This window comes from Myotis nattereri, assembly GCF_964212035.1.
Source record: "Myotis nattereri genome assembly, chromosome: 1".
Classification (NCBI taxonomy): domain Eukaryota; kingdom Metazoa; phylum Chordata; class Mammalia; order Chiroptera; family Vespertilionidae; genus Myotis; species Myotis nattereri.
The window spans coordinates 67,746,538-67,769,216 of NC_138075.1; the positions used below are offsets into that span (position 1 = coordinate 67,746,538).

General features: G+C 42.7%; 1 protein-coding gene across 1 annotated transcript in view; it reads right to left on the reverse strand.

Annotated features, from left to right (window-relative positions):
• The window catches only part of KNL1 (kinetochore scaffold 1), a 68,080-nt gene extending 48,962 nt beyond the window's left edge, over nt 1-19,118 (reverse strand). The window contains exons 1-4 of the mRNA XM_081112959.1: nt 18,704-19,118; nt 8,276-8,328; nt 6,617-6,656; nt 4,005-4,064 (exon numbers count right to left, since the gene is read on the reverse strand). Of these exons, the coding sequence (XP_080969085.1) occupies nt 4,005-4,064; nt 6,617-6,656; nt 8,276-8,310 (135 nt within the window). The 5' untranslated portion in view covers nt 8,311-8,328; nt 18,704-19,118. The remainder of the gene's footprint in view (nt 1-4,004; nt 4,065-6,616; nt 6,657-8,275; nt 8,329-18,703) is intronic.
• Nucleotides 19,119-22,679: the final 3,561 nt, after the last annotated feature.

The window sequence follows — 22,679 nt, forward strand, 5'->3', positions numbered from 1 at the left end:
ATGGGAGAATCAGGTGCCTTTTCCACCCTGGCCAGTGATAGCAGGAAGTAGGGGTGGAGCCAGCGATGGGAGCTGGGCACAGTCAAGGCTGGCAGTCCCGGGAGCTAGGGGTCCCTTGCCTGGGCCTAAAGCGAAGCCCACAATCGTGGCGCCCCCCCCCCCCCCCCGCTGCCACTGCAGGTCCCCGCTGCCCGGGCCGGACGCCTAGGCCAGAGGCGTTAGGCCTGGGCAGGGGTGGAGCCTGCAACCGCGGGGAGCTGGGGGTCCCCTGCCCAGGCCTGACACCTCTGCCGGAGGCCTCAGGCCTGGTCAAGGGGCCGATCCGGTGATTGGTGATCGGAGGGTGATGAGGGTCAACTCCTCCGGCCGAGGCATCAGGCCTGGGTGGGGGGCGGAGCCGGGGATTGGGGGGATATGATGGTCCCCTTGCCCAGGCCTAAAGCCTGGGCCAGAGGCATCAGGCTTGGGCGAGGGGTGGAGCAAGCGATCAGAGGGAGATGGGGGTCCCCTGCCCAGGCATGATTCCTGGGCCAGAGGCCTCAGGCCTGGGCGGGGGTCAGAGCCAGTGATCGGGGGGAGATGGGGGTCCCCTGTCCAAGCCTGACACCTCTGGCGGAGGCGTCAGGCCTGGGCAAGGGGCCGATCAGGTGATCGGAGGGTGATGGGGGTCTATGCCTCTGGCCGAGGCATCAGGCCTGGGCTGGGGGCAGAACCAGTGATGGGGGGAAATGAGGGTCCCCTGCCCAGGCCTGACGCCTGTCAGAGGCGTCAGGCCTGGGCAAGGGGCCGATCCTGCGATTGGAGGGTGATGGGGGTCAACGCCTGAGGGCTCCCAGTATGTGAGAGGGGGCAGGCTGGGCTGAGGGACACTCCCCCCCTCCCCCACACCCAGTGCACGAATTTCGTGCACCGGGCCCCTAGTATTGTAATAACTATGGATGGTGCCAGAAGGGAGTGGCAAGAAATATTCAAAGTGATGAATACCAAGAACCTACAACCAAGATTACTTTATCCAGCAAAGCTATCATTCAGAATTGAAGGTCAGATAAAGTGCTTCACAGATAAGGAAAAGCTAAAGGAGTTCATCACCACCAAACCAGGATTATATGAAATGCTGAAAGGTATCCTTTAAGAAGAGGAAGAGGAAGATAAAGGTAAAGATACAAATTATGAACAACAAATATACATCTATCAACAAGTGAATCTAAGAATCAAGTGAATAAATAATCTGATGAACAGAATGAACTGGTGATTATAATAGAATCAGGGACATAGAAAGGGAATGGACTGACTATTCTTGGGCGGGAAAGGGGTGGGGGAGATGCGGGAAGAGACTGGACAAAAATCGTGCACCTATGGATGAGGACAGTGGGTGGGGAGTCAGGGCGGAGGGTGGGGTGGGAGCTGGGTGGAGGGGAGTTATGGGGGGTAAAAAAAGAGGAACAAATGTAATAATCTGAACAATAAAGATTTAATTAAAAAAAAGAGAGGAAAAAAAAGAAAAAAAAAAAGAAAAATATCAGGGGGAGCACTTTGTGAACTTTATGATTGTCAAAGCACTGTGCTGTACATCTGATACAAAATAATACTGAATGTAAACTGTAATAAAAAAAGAACAAGAGCCGGTCTAGCTCAGTGGATAGAGCATCGGCCTGTGGACTGAAGGGTCACAGGTTTGATTCCGGTCAAGGGCACATGCCCAGGTTGCGGGCTCGATTTCCAAAAGGGGGCATGCAGGAGGCAGCCGATCAGTGATTCTCTCCCATCATTGATGTTTCTCTCTCTCTCTCTCCCTCTCCCTTCATCTCTGAAATCAATAAAAAATCCTATATAATAGGCTAATATGCAAATTGTTCCCGACTGAGAGTTCGACTGCGAATTAAACTGGGAGTTCGACCAGAGGGCGGGGCCAGCCAGCCAACCGCCCATGCATGAATTCATGCACTGGGCCTCTGGTCCTATATAATAAAAGCCTAATATGCTAAGTGTCCAGTCGTCTGGTGACTGGTCGACTGTTCAACCAATCAAACATAATATGCTAATGATATGCTAAGGCTGCTCAATCGCTTGCTATGATGTGCACTGACCACCAGGGGTCAGACAGTTGACCAGTCAACCAGTTGCTATGATGTGCACTGACTACCAGGGATAGATGCACCCGACCAGTAGGTTAGCTTGCTGCTGGGGTCTGGCCAATCGGGACTGAGCAAGATGGGCCGGACACGCCCTGGAGCCCTCCTGCGGTCTTCCTTGGCTGGCCAACCTTCCGCGTCCCTCTCCGGCCAGCCGGCCCCGATTGGCCCCAATTGGGACTGGGCACGATGGGGCCAGACACACCCTGGAGCCCTCCCATGGTCCCTCCCCAGCCCCAATCGTGCACTGGTGGGGTCCCTTGGCCTGGTCTGTGCTCTCTCGCAATCTGGGACTCTTTGGAGGGTGTCAGTGAGCCGGTTTAGGCCCGATCCTGCAGGCCACTCCCCCTGGGAGGGCACCAGACCCAGAAGTCACAGCTGGCAAGTGCTACTGCAGCAACGTGAGCCTCTCCCCATCGGGACTGACAGGGTGCGAGCCCACGGCAGGCGCAGTGGGGCCAGGATGAGCGGGAGCAGCAGGTAGGAGCTGCAGGCGGTGTTGGACTGCGGGTTTCGGCCTGATCCCCGCAGGCCACCCCGAGGGACCCCACCCATGCACAAATTCGTACACCAGGCCTCTAGTATATATATTTAAAAAAGGAAACCCAAAACACTAATTGAAAAGATTTTTTTATAAGTGAAAGTAAAAAAAAAGGAAGAAATATTAAAGAAGCCAAAGTAGAATGAGCACTCAGAATTATATGTTCTCCAAAACTATTTGCATTGCATCCATCAACAAAATGTACTAGAAGCCATTATTTACTGAGCACAATATTTTTGGTTTTTTCCAGAGAGGACGAGAGAGAGAGAGAGAGAGAGAGAGAGAGAGAGAGAGAGGGGGGGGGGGGGGGGGGAAGAAACATCATTAATGACAAAGAATCACTGATCAGCTGCCTCCTGCATGCCCCCTACTGGGTATCAAGCCTGGAACCCAGGAATGGAACCTGACCAGGAATGGAACTATGACCGCCTGATTCATAGGTCAACACTCAATCACTGAGCCATGCCAGCCAGGCTGGGCACAATATATTTAAAAAACACATGATAAAGTTCTTTATCGAGCCTTTAGGGAGCTCTCAATTTAGAAAGGACATTAGTAAATAATTACAATAGAAGGTATAGAGCAGGGGTGGGCAAACTTTCTGACTGGACCGGAGGGCTGGAACAAAAGCATGGATGGAGTGTTTGTGTGAACTAATATAAATTCAAAGTAAACATCATTACATAAAAGGGTACGGTCTTTTTTTTTTTTAGTTTTATTCATTTCAAACGGGCCGGATCCGGCCCGCAGGCCGTAGTTTGCCCACGGCTGGTATAGAGGGATGATTTTTCTGAGACAAGTGATTCCAAACTTGAGTCTTGAAAGACAAATAGGAATTACCAAATAAAGAGGGCTACAGATTTATGATAAAGCAAGTATGATAGAATATTAATTCTAGAAGCTAGTTGATGACTATATGAGCATTCACTCTAAAACTATTCCTATTTTCAGTATATTTTTAAAAAATTTTTAATAAAACAAAAAAGAAGAATGAGAACTAGCTGTCTAGGCAGAGGGAACATCATATGTAAATACTTGCAGGTACCAGAGTTCATGTCTTGCTTGGGGAATAGTAAGCAATTCTAATTGGTGAGATATATGTGTGAGAGTAGCAAGAAAGAAGGCTGCAAAGTAAATAGGGGTTAAAAATCATGAGTGCCAGCTTACTCAAGTGTTTGGATTTTAATCTGAAAACCATGACATGCTTACTTGTTCATATTCAATAGAGAATCATTTATGATGTTCTCTCTTCATATGGCTAACAAAGTTCCTTACTATTAACAATATCACTGAAAATAGTTATCTATAAAGCACTTATACTAGAAACTTACCTGAACTATTTCATTCCCATCTCTCAGATCCCGAAGAGGACTCCTTGGGGGTTTCAAAATCTAGAAGTAAGGGAATTGTTGAAGAAAATCTGGCATATCTATTAATAATCAGTTCATTTCAAGTTATACCATAAGTAGAAAGGTAGAGATGCTAAAATTCCTGTAAAAACCTCTCATATTCCTCAAAATCATACTGTTCAGTGCTATGCTTTGTGGCTCATGTAAATATTTGGTATCAAATAGGAATATCTTCTCCCTCCTGCCTACCTTCCCCAATTATTTTTCCAACTCTGATCCCACGTGGTCTGAGTAAAGCTCATTTCAACCTAGGGTACAACATGTAGCCCTGGTCTAGAACAATCTACACATGATATTCTCTCAGCAATAGTGATTGGTTCAGGAATGAGGTCTTGACCCATATCAAAATAATTAAGCCAAACTATTCAACCCTGAGTTGTTTTTATCTTGAGGATATACACACTATTTTTCCATGTAGGACTTGAACCTGGAAGTAGTAAGTACACAGAACCTGTCTAATAATGGAGATTACCCAGAGAAAGCAGTCAGAGTAGAAAAAGTGAAAGATTATCCCAGTACTGATTATACTGTTGGAACCCCTTGTCAGTAAATCATGCCTAAAGTCATTCCTATCTTTGGATTTTTCAATTTCATAACCCAATAAATTTTTAGCTCAAATCAGTTTAAGTTGGATATTTTTGGGTCTTGCTATAGCTTTGTATATCAGTTTTTTAAAACAATTAAATAATAGTTTCTTGATTTTTAGAGAGAAAGGAAGGGTGAGGGAGAGAGAGATAGAAACACCAATGTGAGAGCACATTGTAGGGAAGCTGCCTCCTGCATGCCTCCTGCTGGGGGTTGAGTCCACAAGCCCAGCATGTGCCCTTTACCAGGAATAGAACCAGCAACTCCTGGTGCATGGAAGGATGCCCAACCAACTGAGCCACACGGGCCAGGGCAGCTTAAATATTTTTAAAAACAGTTTTATTAAAGTACTAGTAGCCTGGTGCACAAAATTCGTGCACATTAAAAAAGAATTAATTGCTCTAACCTGTTTGGCTCAGTGGATAGAGCATCAGCCTTCGGACTCAAGGGTCCCAGGTTCAGTTCCAGTCAAGGGCATGTACCTTGGTTGCAGGCACATCCCCAGTGGGGAGTGTGCAGGAGGCAGCTAATCAATGTTTCTCACTCTCTATCCCTCTCCCTTCCTCTCTGAAAAAAAATCAATAAAAAATATTTTTTTAAAAAGGGGAATTAATTAGCGGAGATATTTTAATATTGCTATTTGCCCTTTCTCTATAATAGAAGTGTGAGAGATGAAAGGAAATTAGTAAAATGTATATGAAAATAATATATAAATTTATTAATAAACAGTAACAAAAGGATATAACAACAGAGGCATGATACAAAAACGACAAAAACATGATATGAAAACAAAAACATGATATAAAAACAACAGTGATGCAAACAATGACTGATAAAGTGATTAAACTTATTCTAATATCTCCCTGTACACCACATTAAGAGTGAAAACATTTTCAGAGTGCTTGACTAATTTCCCTTGTGATGAACTATTTAGAACTTTAACTGTAACCTCACATGCTCTTCAAACTCGAGAGAAAGCAACATATAACTGACCATGTGCGAAAACGGGTTCAGGTAGGAATAAGACTACTTTGTCTAGAGTTTGTCCTTGTGATTTATTAATAGTCCTCACAAATGCTGGCATCACGGGAAACTGTCATCGAATCAATTTAAATGGGAGGCCAGTGTCAAATGGGGACAAATTAATTCTTGGAATCAGAACAACCTCTCCCTCTGCGGATCCTGTTAATACTTCAGCTTCGATGTTAGCTCGTAATATTTTAATAATAAATCTGGTACCATTACAAAGACCCCATTTACTATTGAGATTTCTCAATAGCATGATGATTGCACCCACTTTCAATTTTAATTTATGACACAGCATTCCTGAAGGAGTAATACTATAAAGAAATTCGATGGGAAAATTTTCCGTTTCAGCATCATCTGTGGAATCAATGTGTGAAAATCTCCATCGAGTATATCCAAAATTTCTTCATTTAATTTTTGAACATGCTCATTTTTGGACAAAGAACTGCACATTTAGATATATTTTTAATATTATCTATAGATATAGTATTTCCAAAGATAGCTTCAATAACAGACCCATTACAAATCATTCCACTTCCACGCTCCACTCCGCGGGTGGGTTCCTGCCTGAAACCTCACCCTCCAGGAAACAGCTGGGGGAGGGCGCAGCCGTTTCCAAGACGACCCCTGCAGGACTGACTTCCTTCCGGTTGGTCACACTTCTGGCTGTGATGTTACACCCAGGGTTTTTATATAAGTAGATAATTTATATAGCATACAATTCATAAAATTACCATGAAATTAATGAAATAAAAAATTGTAATGTATTTATAGAATTGTGAATCAGGTTAAATATTTGAGTCTATCCAGAAAGCAATAGAAGCCAGTGGGGGTGTGATGGTGATGCCACAGTCAAAATTACTGTTGTATATAGTCTCATTCAAAAAATGTTAACAATTAACTTAAATATAAGTATTTCTTACTGAGGAATGTCGTCTTCTAACAGGTCTCTCTGTATTGTCACTGAAAGAGAAAAAAAATTTTATATAGACACTGAAAGAAAAATGAATTTTCCAAAGTCCACATTATCCCTTACATGCTTTTAAATTGGCCATCACTTTCACTTAACAAACTTGGCATTACTTTCACTTAGCAAAATTTATAACACTAAATTCAATATTTATAGTCAGAGTGTTTTAACCCTTTGTACACCTATAGCATTTATAGACACAAGCAGTGGACCTTCCCCACATGCCACGTGCGCCTATAGCTGCAAACGTCGCATATCAACTCTGGTTGCCCAATTTTAAAATCAGACTTGTTAGTGACATCTCTGGGTTTGTAAAGAAAATTATGGTAACTTAAATTCGTAAATATTCCAGCGCATATGGAAGAAATTTCAATATAGATATATAGGGCTGTCATTCAGACGTGCAAGAGATAAACACTGAGACACTTGAGAATTTTTTTTTGTTCATTGTGACACTTGAGATTTGTTTGTGTTATCATGAATTTCATGCCTAAACTGGTAAACATGGTGTGCATTCTTCATTATTTTTTTATAGATTTTGTCTTTGGAGCATCAACAATATTTAGTGTTTTTGAGGCTTTTCATGTTGACAGTTTATTTTTATTTTACGCTCACTTTTGCTGATATTTCCATAGAATTGAAAATTATTATTTTATTACTGAACTTATCACTGTAATATATTATATTGTGCAAATAAAATTCAATTCCCATAAACAGCATCAGATGAAGAAATAATTGAACCAAGCACCTCACAAGAAGAAGATGACATCCTTTATTCAACTTCAGAGTCAGATGATTTTTTTAATTACATTCAAAATATTGTGGCATGTGGGGATGGTTTCCGTTTTGGACGTGTGGTAGTTAACTGGTTAAAATACATATTGTATACTACAATACTATCTCTTAAAACACAGTACAACATAATTTAAAATATTTACAAAGGTACAATTATAAGATAAATGGGCTATAAATCAAGAGATTCTAGTTCTCGTTTTACTATTGTGTGATTTTTTTAGAACAGGTTGTAAACATTCAAATGCCTATGAAGGCAAAACATATACTTTAGTAAGTGCAAGAAAAATAGGTGGGATGGAGACTATAATGGAGAGTTCCTGACTAGTCTGAAGGTCATAGCCATTATTCCACCCAGGTTAATTGTTGCCAAGCATAAATATAAACCCAGTGTAGCCACAGCTGATTTTTCAAGAGAAGCTGAAAATCTAATTGTTATATGAAATTTTGAAATTTGTCAACTAATTCAAAAATTAAAAAAACCCATCTTAAGGAAAAAACATTATGTCTCTGATTGTAAACAGGCCACCAGTTTGTGATGCTAACTTTAGACAAATCCTTTCATTTCTTTATGTCTCAATTTTCTCATTCTTAAATTGAAGAGATGAGACATGGTCTCTAAAGCCTATCTCAGTGTTGACTCTAGATGAGTTTATATAAAGATATGGCAAGGAAGACCTATTAATAACTTCTGAAATCTTTTTCCATTCTCTTCCAGGGGGAAAAAATAAATGTTAAAAAGTCAATAGGTCTTACTAGTTGAAGAAGTATCTTTTCTCTGATAAAGTTTAACACTTTTAGAGGCATTAAATGAACTTACTTTTCTTCATTAGTCTCTGAAGACATCCCATCCATTTTTGAAGAAAACCTTTTCTGTAACAAACACAATATTAGAAAAGGTGAGAAAGAAGAGAAAGTACAACTATGAAGAGATTAAGAGCAGATATTTTTGTTGTTAATCCTCACCCGAGGATATGTTTTTCCATTGATTTGCAAAGAGAGTGGAAGGGGGAGAAAGAGAGAAACACCTATGTGAGAGAGACACATGGATTGGTTGCCTCTGGCACACACCCTGACAGGGGCTGGGGACTGAGTCTGCAACTGAGGTACATGCCCTTGACTGGAGTGCCCTTGACTGGAATCAAACCCACTCTTCGGGCTGACACTCTAACCACTGAGCAACCAGCTAAGGCTAAGAGCAGAATTTTAACTCCAGTATTACTTTCTGGGGAAAGACAGAAGGAAAAAAAAAAAAAAAGGATGAAAAAGCTACACTATGGGGCCATAAGACCAGAAATTTTGAGGAGTTTAAATTATATACTCTATTATTTTTTAAAAAATATATTTTATTGATTTTTTACAGAGAGGAAGGGAGAGGAGAGGGATAGAGAGTTAGAAACATCAATCAGTTGCCTCCTGCACACTCCCCACTGGTTATGTGCCCGCAACTAAGGTACATGCTCTTGACCGGAATTGAACCTGGGACCCTTGAGTCCGCAGGCTGACGGTCTATCCACTGAGCCAAACCGGTTACGGCTATATACTCTATATATTATAATCAACACTTCTGGAAAATTATATTTTAAATTATCTATATATATAAAAAGCCAGTGACCGGAACGCTGTAACCACCGAAACGACCGGTTGCTATGATGCCCACTGCAGTCAGCGAACTGGCCCAATCAGCCGCTCCCACCCCGATCAAGTACGGGGCAGCTGGCCAACCCCCCCAACCCCCCCATGGCCCCTTCCCTGGCCAGCCCTGCCCCTGATTGCCTCCCTGCTGCCCCCGACCCCAATAGGGTGCAGGGCTGGCCAGCCAACTTCCTGCAACCCCTCCCAAAGGCCGGCTCTGCCTCTGATGGGCCCTCACCACCCTGATTGGCCCGCAGCCTCTCCCCGCCACCAGCCCCGCTCCTGATTGCCCGCCCTACCCCAATAGGGTGTGGGGCCAGCTGGCCAACCTCCTGCAGCCCCTCCCCCAGGCTGGCCCTACCCCTGATGGGCTCCCCCACTCCGATTGGCCCACAGCCCCTTCCCCCGGCCAGCCCTGTCCTGATGGGGCCCCAATAGGAGCAGGCTGGCCAGACCCCATGCATGCATGAATTTGTGCACTGGGCCTCTAGCATTTAAGATAAAATCAGTAACTAACTCTGAATGGGATGATATGGACTTTAGTGGTTAAAATAAAGGTTTGCCCTAGTTTATAAAAATATATGGATTACATAATAATTCAATCCCAAAATAAAGTTAATTAGGTATCAAACTAGATTTGCATATTATGCATGTTGATCTTATGAAAATATAAATATTCAGTAAAACTATTTTAAGACACGAAAATAATGTTTTAAACAGTGAAGCTGATGCCCTAACTGGTTTGGCTCAGTGGATAGAGCTTCAGCCCGCGGACTCAAGGGTCCCAGGTTCGATTCCAATCAAGGGCATGTACCTTGGTTGTGGGCACATCCCCAGTAGGGAGTGTGCAGGAGGCAGCTGATCAATGTTTCTCTCTCATCGATGTTTCTAACTCTCTATCCCTCTCCCTTCCTCTCTGTAAAAAAATCAATAAAATATATTTGAAAAGTAAAAATAAACAATGCAGCTGATTACACTTACAATTCCACTCAATGAGTGATTGTCTTGGAAAAAGTGTGAAATAAGAGGCATAACCTGACATTTCCTCAATTGCTCTTAGCTCTTCCCTAGCCATTACTATATGAGATTTTTACTTTATGCATTAACTTTGAACCTCACCCCTGGGTAAGAAAAACTTCCATTAAAAAAAAAAAAAAAGAATACTAGAGATTTGACTCAACAATATTAACATTTCTATTACAATACTAAATGAATACATATACTCAAAACTGTTAGAATCCATGTTCTTATTTTTAGCAATAAATAAAAACCCTGTTATTTAAAAGATAACTTATTTTATATGCTTGCATCCTATGTAACAAAAAAACAATTTAGGAAATGATTCTTTGTAATACACCTGAAATTCAAACTGAAATAAAAACGTTTATTTTTTAATATCAACTTATTCAATCAGCTATACATATATATATTAGGGCATTTATTAGGATTTGATCTCTGACTCTCTCATTTTGTCCTCCATTACTTTCTGCTCATCCATTCTTCTGGTATTACTTACCCCTTTGTTCACAGACAACACCCATATCTAGTTAAAGTAATTTTTTTAAATTTTAGGTTTTTGTACATAGTATAAGAAGTTGATTGTACAAGATTAGTTTTTATAAAGCATCTTCAATTTCCTCATTTCCCCAAAGCAACCACTTTTACTACTTTTAGCTACCTATTTTGTATTTTAAAAAAGCTCTTTCCTTGCAACCACCTCCATCTAACATACACAAGCATCCACCCTACCCCACCATACACAGATAAATACAATACAAGAAAAGTTGCCCAGCTGGTATGGCTCAGTGATGGAGTGTAAACCTATGAACCAGGAGGTTCAGGTTTGATTCCGGTCAGGGCACACTGATGCCCGGGTTGCAGGCTTGATCCCTGGTGTGGGGCATGCAGGAAGTAGCTGACAAATGATTCTCTCTCATCATTGATGTTTCTATCTCTCTCTTCCTCTCTGAAATCAATTAAAAAAATATTTTTTAAAAAAGAAAAGATTACACTACATTAATATAAAAATCCTAAATAAATAGCAAAAAGGAGCTAGCAATTTGTAAAAAGGATATATATCGTGGTCATGCTGGTTTTATTCCAGAAATGCAAAATTGATTTAACATTAGAAAATTAATTTTATAATTAATCATACTAACAGATTAAAATAAAAAAATCATATGATCATCTTAACCAATAAAAAAAGTGTGGTGAACTTTAAACATCCTTTCATGTTTAAAACAAAAGAAAAACTTGAGGAGAAACCACGATGGCGGAATAGGTAAACACCAGAGTTTGCTGCCTCAAACAACCACTTCAAAAATACAACTAAAAGACGGAACAGACATCATCCAGAACCACAGGAAGGCTGGCTGAGTGGAAATTCTACAACTAGAAGGAAAGAGAAAAGCATACTGAGACTCAGAGGAGGCGCAGTGCGGAAGTAAAATACTAAGGTACAGAGGCGCACATGGAGCGGGCTGGCGGCTGAGGGAGCGGGTGTCGTTTTTAATCGGGAGGGAGTCTCAAGCTCTGAGCTCCAGTTCCGGGCAAGTCTCTGGGGACCCAGACTCATATGGGAGAAGGGGGACTGTCTGGCATCGGTCAGAACTCGAGGGCAGCTTTCTCTCGGAGGGGCTTGCAGCAATTGCTGGGACACTGAGAAGTGGGGCCTCTGAGAGCAGCCATAACTGCTACTCCCGCCCTGTTGACGCATGGGACCCGACCCGCCCAAGCCCTGCAGGGAGGCTTTTGCTGGGTAGCCTAAGGCAGAGGCTAGATTAGCACTTCCCTAGAGATCCAGGAGCCAGGGTACCCAGAGGTCAGAGTGGGACCATCCAGTTTGCAGCTCCGTGGAACCATAAAGGACAAACTCAGGGGGCAGACTCAGTGAGCACCAAAGCCGCATTGAAGCAAGTCTTACCCCAGAGAGGTGTCTCCAGCACAGAAGTTCTCCCACTGCAGACACAGCTGATTCTCACAGCCAATTGGCCTGGAGGTCAATTCCTCCCAGTGATACCTACAACAATCAAGGCTTAACTACAACAAGACTGTGCACAAAGACCACAAGGGGGTACACCAAAAAGTGTCCTCCTCAGGTAATTGGGGAGGCTGAACCACTGGGCCCTAGAGGACACTTAGCACAGAAAACCACTTTCTCAACACAGGGAAGCATAAAAATGCGGAGACAAAGAAAAAGGAAACAAATGACAGAAATGGAGGAAAGCAAACTACTGGATATAGAGTTCAAAACCACACTTTAAAGGTTTTTCAAGAATTTTCTAGAAACTGCTGATAAACTTAATGAGACCTACAAGAAATCTGAGACCCTCGAGGTTGTGATAAAGGACCAACTAGAACTTAAGCATACACTGACTGAAATAAAGAATATTATACAGACTCCCAACAGCAGACTAGAGGATCGCAAGAATCAAGTCAACGATTTGAAATACGAAGAAGCAAAAAACACCCAACTGGAAAAGCAAAATGAAAAAAGAATCCGAAAATAAGGAGCCTCTGGGACAGCTTCAAGCGTACCAACATCCGAATTATAGGGGTGCCAGAAGAAGAGAGAGAGAGCAAGATATTGAAAACCTATTTGAAGAAATAGTGACAGAAAACTTCCCCTACCTGGTGAAAGAAATAGAATTACAAGTCCAGAAAGCACAGAGAACCCCAAACAAAGGAATCCAAAGAGGACCACACCAAGACACATCGTAATTAAAATGCCAAGAGCAAAAAACAAAGAGAGAATCTTAAAAGCTGCAAGAGAAAGAAACTCAGTTACCTACAAGGGAGTACCCATACGACTGTCAGCTGATTTCTCAACAGAAACTTTGCAGGCCAGAAGGGAGTGGCTAGAAATATTCATAGTGATGAATGCCAAGAACCTACAACCAAGATTACTTTATCCAGCAAAGCTATCATTCAGAATTAAAGGTCAGCTAAAGAGCTTCACAGATAAGAAAAAGCTAAAAGCGTTCATCACCACCAAACCAGTATTATATGAAATGCTGAAAGGTATCCTTTAAGAAGAGGAAAAAGAAGAAAAAAGTAAAGATACAAATTATGAACAACAAATACACATCTATCAACAAGTGAATCTGAAAATCAAGTGAATAATCTGATGAACAGAATGAACTGGTGATTATAATAGAATCAGGGGCATAGAAAGGGAGTGGACTGACCATTCTTGGGGGGGGAAGGGGTGAGGGGATGCGGGAAGAGACTGGACAAAAATCGTGCACCTATAGATGAGGACAGTGGGTGGGGAATGATGGAGGAGGGTGGGGTGGGAGCTGGGTGGAGGGGAGTTATGGGGGGTAAAAAGAGGAACAAATGTAATAATCTGAACAATAAAGATTTAATTAATCAAAAAAAAAGAAAAACTTAGCAAACTAGGAATAGAAAGTAAATTCGTTAATCTAATAAACAATATCTATTTAAAAAACAATAGCAAACATCAATTTAATAGTGAAACTTTGAAAACTTTCCCTTTGAGACCAAACAAGGGTGCCCTAGCAGGTGTGGCTGAGTTAATTGGAGCATTGACTGGTATGCTGAAAGGTGGAGGGTTTGATTCCAGTCAGGGCACATACCTACTAGTAGATACCTAGATTGAAGGATCTCTCTCTCTCTCTCTCTTTCTCTCTCTCTCTCTCTCCCCCCCTCCTTTCTCCCATCCTCTCTCTAAGACCAATAAAAGAGAATAAGACCAATAAAAAAGAGAGAGAGATCAAACAAGCTTATTTCCACTTCAAACAAGCTTATTTCCACTTCTTATCCATCATCAAGTCTTAATAGTTCTATTTCCAATATATATTCCAAACCCATTCACTTCTATCGTTAGTACTACCACTGTAGTTCAAGCTACCATTATCACTCGTGTACAATACTGCAATATCCACCTCACTGGTATCCCTGTTTTCACTCTTATCCTCCCCATCCCTCCCACCCCCCGCCCATCCTTTTTCCACATATTAGGCAGTTATCTTCCCCTACTTAAAACTCTTCAATGGCTTCCCATCATACTGAGTAAACTTCACCAGGACCTACCAAAGCTCTACAATACCTGATCCCTATCTGTCCCTCAGACTTCATACTGTCTCTCATATCACTGTCTTCCTTATTCACCAGGCTGGCCACACTAGCATTTCTATTCTTGCACACACAAAGCTCTTTCCTGAGTCATTAAATTTATATTCTCCCTTGTCAAGAAAGCCAAGAAAAGCACGCTTTGTAGCACTGCATATGTCTCCTTTGTAATATTACCACACTGTAATTTAAGTCTGTTATGTAAATTAATTTATTCCTGTTATCTCCCCAAACTATCCTTGCCCCAACAGTAAACTACTTTTTTAAAATATATTTCATCGATTTTTTTACAGAGAGGAAGGGAGAGGGATAGAGAGTTAGAAACATCGATGAGAGAGAAACATCAATCAGCTGCCTCCTGCACACTCCCTACTGGAGATGTGCCCGGCAACCAAGGTACATGCCCTTGATTGGAATCGAACCTGGGACCCTTGAGTCTGCAGGCTGATGCTCTATCCACTGAGACAAACCGGTTAGGGCTACAGTAAACTACTGAGAATAGGGCTGGTGTCTCTTAAGTTCAGAGTCCAGCATAGTACCAATTTGCTGAATGAGTAATTAATAAATAATTCTTAAAAGTTACTTTATGATCACTGACTTGCATATTTTTTCTCTTTTTGAGAATATTTTAAAATTCAGTAACATATTCAAATTCACAAATAATGATATTAAATACTATCTAATCAGAACCACCTAAACATCTTCACTGTTTAAAATTAGCGAGCATCATTCCTGTCTAATCTATAAACTAGCTGGCATGTATGTGGAGAGATTAAAAAATTACTTAAGTCTCCTTTTAAAATTATTCTGTTTATCACATAACTATAAGTTCCAACTTCAACAGAATTAGGAGACCCTAGATTCCCATGTTAAGCCTCATTTATAAAATTCTGTTATGGCCTGGCCGGCTTGGCTCAGTAGTTGAGCGTCGACCTATGAACCAGAAGGTCACGGTTACACCTGGGGTGCTACTGTATACTCACAGAGGTGTCCTGAGATATTTTAAAGTTTGTGAGAAATGGCAGTTCCCAACATGTCAGGCACTGCATGAACTACTAGCTCAAAATAGTACCTATTCGTATTACATTAGTTTTGATAACATATAGGATGTCCCCCAAAAATGTATACACACTTTGAATGATTATAAAGTCAGAATTTATTAACATACAGTTCATTTTCAAAATTTAAAAGAATCTACATAAATGAATATATATATTTTGTCAATGGCTGTTTTCAAACTGATGACCATTCTGGTCCAGGCACTGCTGAGAACTTGAAGCAATGGAATCACAAACATCAAAAATCATTTCGTTGAGTATTTGTGTATCCTCAATTCGTCAAATGTTGCCAGTATCCCCATAAAAAGTCTAGCGGATAAATTTTTTGTTGTTGTTCAAAGCTTAGTCTAACTTCACCCTTTATTTCAAATCAGTTAAATCTGAAAAGGACTGAAAATTAAGTGTTAAAGTGTAATCAGCTGTTAAAGTGTGAATAAATTTTGAGGGGGCAACACCCTGTGAATAATTATAAAGGCAGTGTTTGTACTTCAACTGCGTTTTTAGACTTCCAATAGCATTTTAGGATGAACTTCCTTTGTTCAAAACTTAGTCTGGCTGAAAAGAAACATTAATTGAGCTATCAGCTGTTAAAGTGTGTATACATGTTTTGGGGACACCCTGTATTATTGCAAAGCTGGGTCTTTGGCAGATGCTGTGATATAGAGCAGTTCTTTTAATCAATGTGGTACAGGAAATGAGGAAGGCAGTGGCCGATCTAACTCCAAGATTTGAAAAGCTGTGCAGTGCTCAACAGGCACACATATCCAATCTATAAAAATAAAAGTGTAATATGCTAATTAGACCAGACGTCCTTCCGGACCAAGCCACAGCGGGCAGCGGGTGGGGGGCAGCAGGTGGGGGCCAGGCAGAAGTGGCAGAGGCCTGAGGCCATCGTGGTGGTGGGGGCCAAGCCCCTCGCACGAATTTTGTGCATCAGGCCTCTAGTTAGTAAATAATTGTGATTATTAATAAAATTAAGCCCTAACCGGTTTGGCTCAGTGGATAGAGCATCAGCCTGCAGACTAAAGGGTCCCGATTCCGGTCAAGGGCATATACCTTGGTTGTGGGCACATCCCCTGTAGGAGGTGTGCAGGAGGCAGCTGATTGATGTTTCTCTCTCATTGATGTTTCTAACTCTCTATCCCTCTCCCTTCCTCTCTGTAAAAAAATCAATAAAAATATCTTTTTAAAGAATAAAATTAAAATATATTTTCCTTTAATTTATGCATATTATTATTTTTAAAAGGCTACTATGTAGTTAGGAAATACATTTGTTTCAACTTAATAGCAACTCTTTAAGTTGTCTGGACCTAACTATTTAACAAATGGAACCTATAAGTATTTCTTTTGGCTGAAAATTTAGGAACTACGAGTCTAAATAACCCAGAGGTCTGCAAACAAAGCTACTGGGCCAAATGAGGCCTTAAAAGTGGGGTGTGTGTGTGTGTGTGTGTGTGTGTGTGTTTGTTGTTGTTTTTTACATTTTGAATGGGTTGTAGAAAACAAAACACAACAAATAAAAAAGAATATGTGACAGAGACCATGCCAGCGATCATGTAGTCTGCAAAGCCTGAAATATTTATTTTCTGGCTCCCTGTCCACTCCTGTACTTACACTAGCAATTACTAGAGTTAATGTGTTCCATGGTGTCCACTGACAGGCTCCCGCCCAGTGCTGTCCAACACAGCAGCTATTTAAACCTAAGTTAATGAAAATAAAATTTAAAATTCCCTCCTTCAGTCACAGGGGCCACATTCCAGGTGCTCAAAGTCGCATGTGACTGAAGGGTGCCGAGCTGAACAATGCAGATGTAAAACATTACCATCATCACGGAGCCTTCTATTGGACAGCTGTCCCACCAGTATCCAGAGTGGCTAATACAGCCAGTCTCTTTTTTTTTTTTAATATATTTTATTGATTTTTTACAGAGAGGAAGTGAAAGAAATAGAGAGTTAGAAACATCGATGAGAGAGAAACATCGATCAGCTGCCTCCTGCACACCCCCAACTGGGGATGTGCCTGCAACCCAGGTACATGCCCTTGACGGGAATCGAACCTGGGACCCTTCAGTCCGCAGGCCGACGCTCTATCCGCTGAGCCAAACCGGCTTTGGCCAGCCGGTCTCTTAATTATCATCAAAAACACCATCAGTGCTACCAGGCCAAACATTTTTACTCAGCTTTCATCTCTTTGACATCTTGTACACATTCCCAGCCATCACACAGTCACGGAGAATCACACTGCTTTGAACTTGACCTTCAATTAGCAAAACCTTAGGGTACATTTACCTCCATGTCATTCCTCCAAGTTACAGCTCAGATGCCGCTTTCTCGGGGACGCCTCCTTTCGTCTCCACAGTCAGAGGGATCAATCAGGCCCTCCTCCTCCGTGCCCCACACAACTGTGACTCGCCCCGTGGTCCTTCACCTGGCTTGTACCCTAACCATTTGTGCACCCTGTTCCCTTTCTGGACTGTGGGCTCTTTTGGATTGGGGACTCTGAACCAGCGGCTCCCCGCCCTAGCCTAAGGCAATATGACACCTGATACATAATCTGAGGAATTTGATTGATCTAATTCAATTGAAATGAAAGCTTCAATCTTAATATCTAGAGCAGCGGTTCTCAACCTGTGGGTTGCGACCCCTTTGGGGGGTGGGGGTCGAATGACCCTTTCACAGGGGTCGCCTAAGACCATCGGAAAACACATATATAATTACATATTGTTTTTGTGATTAATCACTATGCTTTAATGATGTTCAATTTGTAACAATGACATTGGGGTCACCACAACATGCGGAACTGTATTAAAGGGCCACTGCATTAGGAAGGTTGAGAAACACTGATCTAGAGCGCAAGCTCTGCTTAGGATTCTCTGACATGTCTGTGAACTTATGGGCAATTTTCAAAGATATTTTTTTTCTTAAACTCTAGTATTAAGATAAACAAGCAAGAAAAAGGGGCTTTCACTCTGAGCTAATAAGGGACAGAGGAAGGTTTGTGAAAGCTTATTTTTGGAGGACTAATACCGGCTTATTTGCTAATGTTATTTTATCTGCCGGAAACGGAGCGTCTGTTCGGTGCCGGTAGCACCCCAAACTCTGTAAATAAACCACGACAGGCCGAGAGTGTGAAATCACTCGCTGCTGTCACGTCATTTACAGCCAAGAACAGACGGGGTCGGAAACACGAACCGCGGGAGCTCCGCAGGGAAGAGCGGCGGGCGCGAGGACGGGCGGGGGAGCGCGGACCGCAGGCCGCGGCGGCGCCGGGGACCCCGGGGCGGGCGGGAGCTGCTCGGGGGCAGGGCGGCGGCAGCAGGAGCGGGCCCGGCGCTTTCGGGGCCGCCGGGCTGAGGGCGCGTCCCCGGCCTCCCGCCCCGGACTTTCAGGGCCCCCAGACAATCCCAACTGCGCCCCTTCCGTCCCCGCCGGGAGCCCGGAACGAAAGCCCGTTCTCCTTACCTGCCCAGCCTCCCGTTTGACAAATTCTCCTCAGACCTTTGGGGGTCCGTGGTCATTAGCCAGTAGTTCTCCACGGCCTCGGTGTCTCCGCGCAGCGCCGGGCAGCCTCCGGGCCGCTTTCAAATCTAACCGCCCAGATGCTGCGCAAGCGCAAAGCCGCTCTATGCGTCGGCTCCGCCCCTTAGGCGCCGGGGCAGCCCCCTTCCGAAGGCTCCTTTTACCCAGCTTCCTTTCCAGCCTGCACGCCCATTTTATCTCCTTCGGGGTTTCTAGTTGTCTACCAATTTTTTGTTGTTGTTGTTTCCCTCATTGCAGACCTCCCATATCGTGGGAGCAGCCATCTTCTTCTGATTACTTGGTATAAAAAAGATCCGCGCTTTGCTTCCGTACAAAATGGCGGCCATCATAATATTGCGTCACAGCCCCTAGTATTACTCCCTATAGCTACCAGGAAGAGGTAGGCTTCTGGGACGAGGTGGCCGAGTGGTTAAGGCGATGGACTGCTAATCCATTGTGCTCTGCACGCGTGGGTTCGAATCCCATCCTCGTCGGAACTAACTTTTGCCTCAGATTTGAATAGACATATTTATTTGCTGAAATAAAATAGTTGAATAGATTCCAGTTGTGAGTTTACTAGTCCATTTACTTTGGCACCACTAATCTCAGGTTTGAGATGTTTAAAAGACAGCTTTTGGAGCGTTCTGACTTAACAGGTGAAGAAAAGGGAAAGAATACCGACAATGCAGCTAAAAATGCAGAGCCGTTCATCAATCTGGATGTAAATAAACCTGATTTTAAGGCTGGTGTAATGGTTTTAGCTAACCTTAAGACTCAAAATCATAATGATTGCCTGGTAATGCTTACGGCAATTCACATTTTGGTGCAGGAGCGCCTGACACAGGATGCAGCTGCTAAAGCAAATCAAACAAAATAGCAATTGCCCGTTGCTTTAGATAAGCATATTCTTGGTTTTGACACAGGACATGCAGTTTGTTTTTTTCTTAAATACATTTTCATTGATGTCAGAGAGGAAGGGAGAGGGAGAGAAAGGTAGAAACATCAAGGATGAGAGAGAATCATTGATCGGGTGCCTCCTGCACACCCCCTACTGGGGATCAAGCCCCCACCCCAGGCATGTGCGCTGAGGGGAAATCTAACGGTGACATCATGGTTCATAGGTCCATGCTCAACCACTGAGGGACACCAGCTGGGCGGGGAAGATGCAGCTCTCAATAAAGCTGCTCAAATTCTGCAAGTGCTTCCCTGGCCAGGTTGCTGAGGTGGTTAGAGCGCCCTCCCCCTACACCAAGTTTGCAGGTTCAATCCCCAATCAGGGCACACAAGAATCAATAAATGTGTAAATAAGTGATAGACACTGATCTTAACCTTTCCTTGAAATAGGTCTCTCTCTCTCTCTCTCTCTCTCTCTCTCTCTCTCTCTCTCTCTCTCACCTTTGCAGATGCTGTCCTTACTTCTCTCAGGAGCAAGCACCCACTCACCAATACCTCTTTCCCATCTACCCCTGCCTGGCTGGCTCCTGCTCCTTCATCATCAAGCCTCTCCTAGTCCTGCAACCTAAAGCTTCCTCAGATTTCCTTTCAACTAGCCCATGTGTTCTCTCTTGCTTCAGGACCTTTGGTCCCCTTCTAGACGCTCCAGTAGTCCCTGCGTTTCCCCCAGCACTTGCCAGACAGTATTTAAATTGATCATTAGTGCTGCAGCCTCTAAAAACGGCATCATTTTTCTGAGTTTTGCCTGCTTCTTGCAGTGATAACTTCCTATAGAAAACTGATAGGCCTATCAATGTGCTGAGTCTCTACAAATAAAAAGTAAGTGGATTCTCTCCTCAAATGAAAATCTTCAGCTGTGGAAGTTCTGAAAAGACAAAGCACTGGAAGTGTCTAGAGGTAAAAAAGAAAGGAGGGAGAGAGAGAGAGAGAGAGAAATTTTGAGTGAAAACTCACTTTTCTATACCTCATTTCTGAACCTGTTTTTATGCTTAGTTCATTTGTGGTGTCTTTCATATGAATTGCAGTAAGACTTGCTCCAACAGTCCTTTTTTTTTTTTTGCATTTATGGTCTTTTCATCTATGAGAGCCATTTTACCTTTTTCTAAGAGAATCAAAAGAATCAACAACATACCAGATTATTTAAAAAGCCCGGGGGAGTGTGGGGGGAATACTTGAATTAGTAATGGAAAAAGCAATTTATAAACTAAGGCAATATGAGAGTTAGAGGCGCCATCTACTGGACAGCAGCTACCACAGGATTTGCACAAGATAGTTCTATAGAAAGGGCTGCTAGGTTTGGAAAGATCTCCATTACCCTCCCAAATTTGTCAACAAACCGCAGCTCAAGGAAGCCACTCTCCATCAACACCAGGGTTCTTCTCCCCAGGTCCTACCCTGAACCATCGCAGGACCCCTCAACCTCTGGAAGGCCACTGGAGAAAAAAACATTGCCGTCAAATGCATTACCAAGATACTGCAGCTCTCTTAAACACTTCAGTGCCCGGGAATAGGTCTTCATTATCCCAGTCCAGTTTCAGGAAGAAGACCCATTATGTTTGGAGAATGAGGAGCTCTGCTAAGAACTGTCCAGTATTTAGTTGATGATGGTCTGCAGCTAGGCAGGCCCTTAGGGCAGTGATGGCGAACCTTTTGAGCTCGGCTTGTCAGCATTTTGGAAACTTAACTCTGGTGCCGTGTCACATATAGAAATTTTTTGATATTTGCAACCATAGTAAAACAAAGATTTATATTTTTGATATTTACTTTATATATTTAAATGCCATTTAACAAAGAAAAATAAAAAAAATGAGTTTGCGTGTCACCTCTGACACGCGTGTCATAGGTTCGCCATCACTGCCTTAGGGTGTCAGAAGCCCTATATGACATAGCTCTGAAGAAAGAATTGAAATCAATGATTTTTATGTGTTTGTTTGTCTTCAGTTTTATTTAATTCTTGCAAGAAAAACCCAGACTCCAGGCTGCAAGACTTGCAAAGATTGATTCTGAGAGGCAGGCAATGACAGAAGTGAGTTCAGCCTGTTTCTTACCATTAGTTAAGTGTGGTCCCACTGGAGAACCAGCTCTGGGAAAACAGCCATGACAAGGCCTGGAGAGGTTCAAGAATGAATCCAGGCTTTCTTCTTTGAGTCAGCAAAACCAACCCGAAACATTTTTCTTTGCTCAATTCATTTCCTGAGCAGCATGCTATCATGTAAAAACATCCACCTTGTTATAACAGCTTCTGGGAATGTCTACTGAGCTAAAAATGAAATGATTTTTTTTTTCATATTGAAGACCAATAGAGCAAAAACTGAAATCTAGTTTGTAGTAACCTTGCTTAGGAAAGACAAAGTGAATAAACGCCAATAGGCTAGGGCAGTGGTCGGCAAACTGCGGCTCGCGAGCCACATGCGGCTCTTTGGCCCCTTGAATGTGGCTCTTCCACAAAATATGACGTGCAGGCATGCACGTACAGTGAGATTGAAACTTCGTGGCCCATGCGCAGAAGTAGGTATTTTGTGGAAGAGCCACACTCAAGGGACCAAAGAGCTGCATGTGGCTCGCGAGCCGCAGTTTGCTGACCACTGGGCTAGGGGAAAAGGGGAATAACACTTTTGATATCCATGCTTTGTTTGCTGAGATAGCTATGGATAGTTAACAAGCAACAACCAATTACACCTTTCCTTCTCATCATTTTGAGGAGCAATGCCCTACATTTTAAATGTCATAGTAATTTTTTTCATTTGAAATCTCCAGAATGAAGTAAAACTGGCTTAAACCCAACCCCATAGGGTGAAGTTAATGGATGAAGGCAAGGCCTGGGGGCATAATCTAATGATTCCATTGAGTTAGAAACAGAAGCAATAATTCCTTTTTTGATTGTGCTACTATGAAGTAAGTTTTTCATATGTCTCTTTGGACTAAATAAAATCCTTGACTCTTGAGTACTTTCCCCCCTCTGCCT